The sequence below is a fragment of the Gekko japonicus genome, unplaced genomic scaffold (genome assembly GCF_001447785.1).
Source record: "Gekko japonicus isolate JY-2015 unplaced genomic scaffold, Gekko_japonicus_V1.1 scaffold2090, whole genome shotgun sequence".
NCBI classification, from domain to species: domain Eukaryota; kingdom Metazoa; phylum Chordata; class Lepidosauria; order Squamata; family Gekkonidae; genus Gekko; species Gekko japonicus.
This window is the reverse complement of record NW_015164255.1, coordinates 193,590-197,048: the sequence shown is the minus strand read 5'-3', so window position 1 is coordinate 197,048 and position 3,459 is coordinate 193,590. Positions and strand designations below refer to the sequence as shown.

Genomic DNA, 3,459 nt, shown 5'->3' with positions numbered 1-3,459 from the left:
AACAGGGAAGGCGATTGTCAGCCACTTTGAGGCACATGAGGCCTGCTGGGTGACCTGGGCCCAGTCCTGGTTCTCTCAGAACTCTCTCAGCCCCACCTGCCTCACAAGGTACCTGTTGTGGGGAGAGAAAGGGAGGGCGATTGTAGGCTGCTTTGAGACACATGAGGCCTGCTGGGTGACCTTGGGTCAGTCACAGTTCTCTCAGAACTCTCTCAGCCCCACCTGCCTCACAAGGTGCCTGTTGTAGGGAGAGAAAGGGAGGGCGATTGTAGGCTGCTTTGAGACACATGAGGCCTGCTGGGTGACCTTGGGTCAGTCACAGTTCTCTCAGAACTCACTCAGCCCCACCTGCCTCACAAGGTGCCTGTTGTAGGGAGAGAAAGGGAGGGCGATTGTAGGCTGCTTTGAGACACATGAGGCCTGCTGGGTGACCTTGGGTCAGTCACAGTTCTCTCAGAACTCTCTCAGCCCCACCTGCCTCACAAGGTGCCTGTTGTGGGGAGAGGGAGGGAAGATGATTATCAGCCACTCTGAGACACAGGAGGCCTGCTGGATGACCTTGGGCCAGTCCCGGTTCTCTCAGAACTCCCTCAGCCCCCCACCTACCTCACAAGGTGCCTGTTGTGGAGAGGGGAGGGGAAGGCGATTGTCAGCCTCCTTGAGACTCCTTAGTGGTGCTTAGTCTACAGTTGACTTATTTTGTAAATAAATAAATAAGAGTAAGGTGAAGGGAAATGCTTATGTTCCCAAGGAAAGATGTGGCTTGAGTCCATGAAAGTCTATGTGGGAACAGAATTTTGCAAATCTAAGGAGGTACTACTACGGTATTTCTTTTTGCTGGAACAAACTAACAGTTGCCCCCTGTAGAGATTCCTGTCTCGCTCCCTATTGTCTCAGTTTATCTTGTTTCATCTCTCAGTTGCATCTGTGTTAATCCTTTTAACAGCTGGTAATGGCCACCACTGACTGATTTGATCACCCTTTTGATGGAATCTAGTTTCCAACCTTTGCAACCTCTCCCCTTTGAAGTAAGGGATGTACCCTTCAGCGCGTGTGATGAACTGTGTTCATGAAAGCGCATTTATATAATTATATTCCACCCCTAAGCAGATTGTGTGTCTGAGAAGTGTGGTCGCTTCCAATGCTCCCTCTAAGCTGTGGAGTCCTGTGAGTAAAAATTCTACTTTGTGAGCTCCTGGCATTAACGTTGTGAGTGAGCAGTTTGGCTGCTGCCTAAATTAGTTTGCTCGGGAGCCCTCCTTCCCGAGCCAAGACAAAAATGTGTGAGCTGGAGGCTAAAAAACTGTGAACTAACTCACACTAACTCATCTTCGAGGGAACATTGGTACTCGCTTCCGATTTACAGCCACCCTCTGAAATGAATGTCCTCCAAAACATCCTGTTCTCAACAGCGTTGCTCAAGTCTTGCAGACGGAGGGCTGTGGCTGTCTTGACGGAGTCCATCCATCCATCTCATGTTAGGGTTGCCCTTGGCCACAAGCAGGGGGGGGGGGTAGGGGTACCAGATCCAGGCTGGGAAACTCCTGGAGATTTGGGGATGGAGCCTGGAAAGCATGTGGACCTCAATGGGGTACAATGCCACAGTGGGGCCGGATGCCATGATCTTAGTTTTTTTGATGTTGAGCTTCAAGCCCACTTTTGCGCTCTCCTCTTTTACCCTGAGCAAGAGGCTCTTGAGGTCCTCTTCACTTTCTGCCATTAGAGTGGTATCGTCTGCATATCTGAGGTTGTTGATCTTTTCCCCCGCAATCTTAATTCCTGCTTGTGATTCATCTAGGCCAGCATTTCGCATGATGTACTCTGCATATATATTAAATAAGCAAGGCGACAATGTACATCCTTGTCGTACTCCTTTTCCTATGCGAAACCAATCAGTTGTTCCATATCCGGTTCTAACTGTCGCTTCTTGGCCCTTATACAGGTTTCTCAAGAGACATGTGAGGTGGTCTGGTACTCCCATCTCTTTAAGGACCTGCCATAGTTTGTTGTGATCCACACAGTCAAAGGCTTTAGCATAGTCAATGAAGCAGAAGTAGATGTTTTTCTGGTACTCTCTTGCTTTCTCCATAATCCAGCGAATGTTGGCAATTTGATCTCTAGTTCCTCTACGTCTTCGAAACCCAGCTTCTTACTTATTACTGTGCCATTAAGCCTGTTTTGTCCCTGCTCTAGCATTATCACCAAAGAACTTGAGATGGGGCGTTACCAGGTGAGGTTTTTTGGGGGATGTACTAAAACTAAGGACAAACACTGCTGTGGGGGGCAGCTGCAACGTCTGTCTGTGGGGGGCGAAACGTTCCCCGCTTCCCTGAGCCCCGGGGTGGTGTCCTTGGACTCCTAGGGGCAAATTCCACCTCCGCGTGTGATGTCCGAGCGGCTCACCTAGGGGGCCCCAGAATGACCTCTCTCACACGCGAGAGGTCATTCTGGCTCCACCAGCTCTCGTTAGGGGGTCTTTAAAAAGTTATGGCCGCCGTGGAATTTGCCCCTAGGTGGCCCAAGGTCACCCAGCCAGCTCCCATAAAGGCTATGTACGATCGCTGAAAAAATAGGAGATGAGAACTGTATGTGTGTGTATATATATGAAACCGCCGTGTGCAATTAAAGGAAAGAAATACGCCGTAAGCTGCAGCGATATGAAGATGGCCTTTTCCGACACCCTTCACAACAGACTAATTATTTTTAATGGCTAGGCGCATGCGCCTCTGGCAGCCAGTTTTCGCCTCCCTCTCCAGTCCCGCGATTGGCCGCGTCGCCGCTCTATTCCCCCGCCTCCCCCGCCGTCGCGCATGCGCGTCCTTTGTGACGCCCTGGTACTTTTCCACACGGTTGTTGACCGGCGCCATTTTGTGGCAGCGCAGGTTTTCTTCGGGTCGGTTGGGCAGAGAAGACCGGGTCGCTGTCAGAGCCGTCCCGTGAAGCGGGATCCACGCCGAGCAGTGAGTCCCGGGGCCGGAAGAAGAGGAAGAGAAACGAAATGGCTGCGTTGGTGGTCGAGACATCGGTAGGGAGAGCGCCTCATGGGGCGGCGGGAACGGAGGGGAGCGGAGCGGAGAAGCTCCCGACGGCTGCCCCCGACTCCCTCCCCCCCGCCCTATTATTTATCCCTCAGGATTTCAAGCTCCTTTGTGCTTGTTTTGAGGGGAAGGGAGAAGGGTTGTTGGTTGTCTTTAAAGATTTTCTTTAAATATTGGAAAAGGTCTCCCCCGCCGCCCGTCCGCCATCTTCTCCGTCTTGTCCGCAGAAGGCGATAAAATGGCGGCGGCGGAGCTGGGCGAGGAGCCTCCCTGCCTCCTTCCCGGCGCCTCGCTCGCTGAGGGGGGGACGTTGTGGCGGCATCAGCCCCGCGGGTGAAACCGTGGGAGGGGTCCGGGGGGGGCGCCATTCCTGCCCCCCTCCCCTTTTCTCTTTTTTTTTTGGGGGGGGTGAAGAGATCGA

General features: G+C 52.5%; 1 protein-coding gene across 1 annotated transcript in view; it reads left to right on the top strand.

Moving 5' to 3' along the window:
* Positions 1 to 2,845: 2,845 nt before the first annotated feature.
* The window catches only part of CLK1 (CDC like kinase 1), an 11,184-nt gene continuing 10,570 nt past the window's right edge, over positions 2,846 to 3,459 (top strand). The window contains exon 1 of the mRNA XM_015408683.1: positions 2,846 to 3,025. Within this exon, the coding sequence (XP_015264169.1) occupies positions 2,999 to 3,025 (27 nt within the window). The 5' untranslated portion in view covers positions 2,846 to 2,998. The remainder of the gene's footprint in view (positions 3,026 to 3,459) is intronic.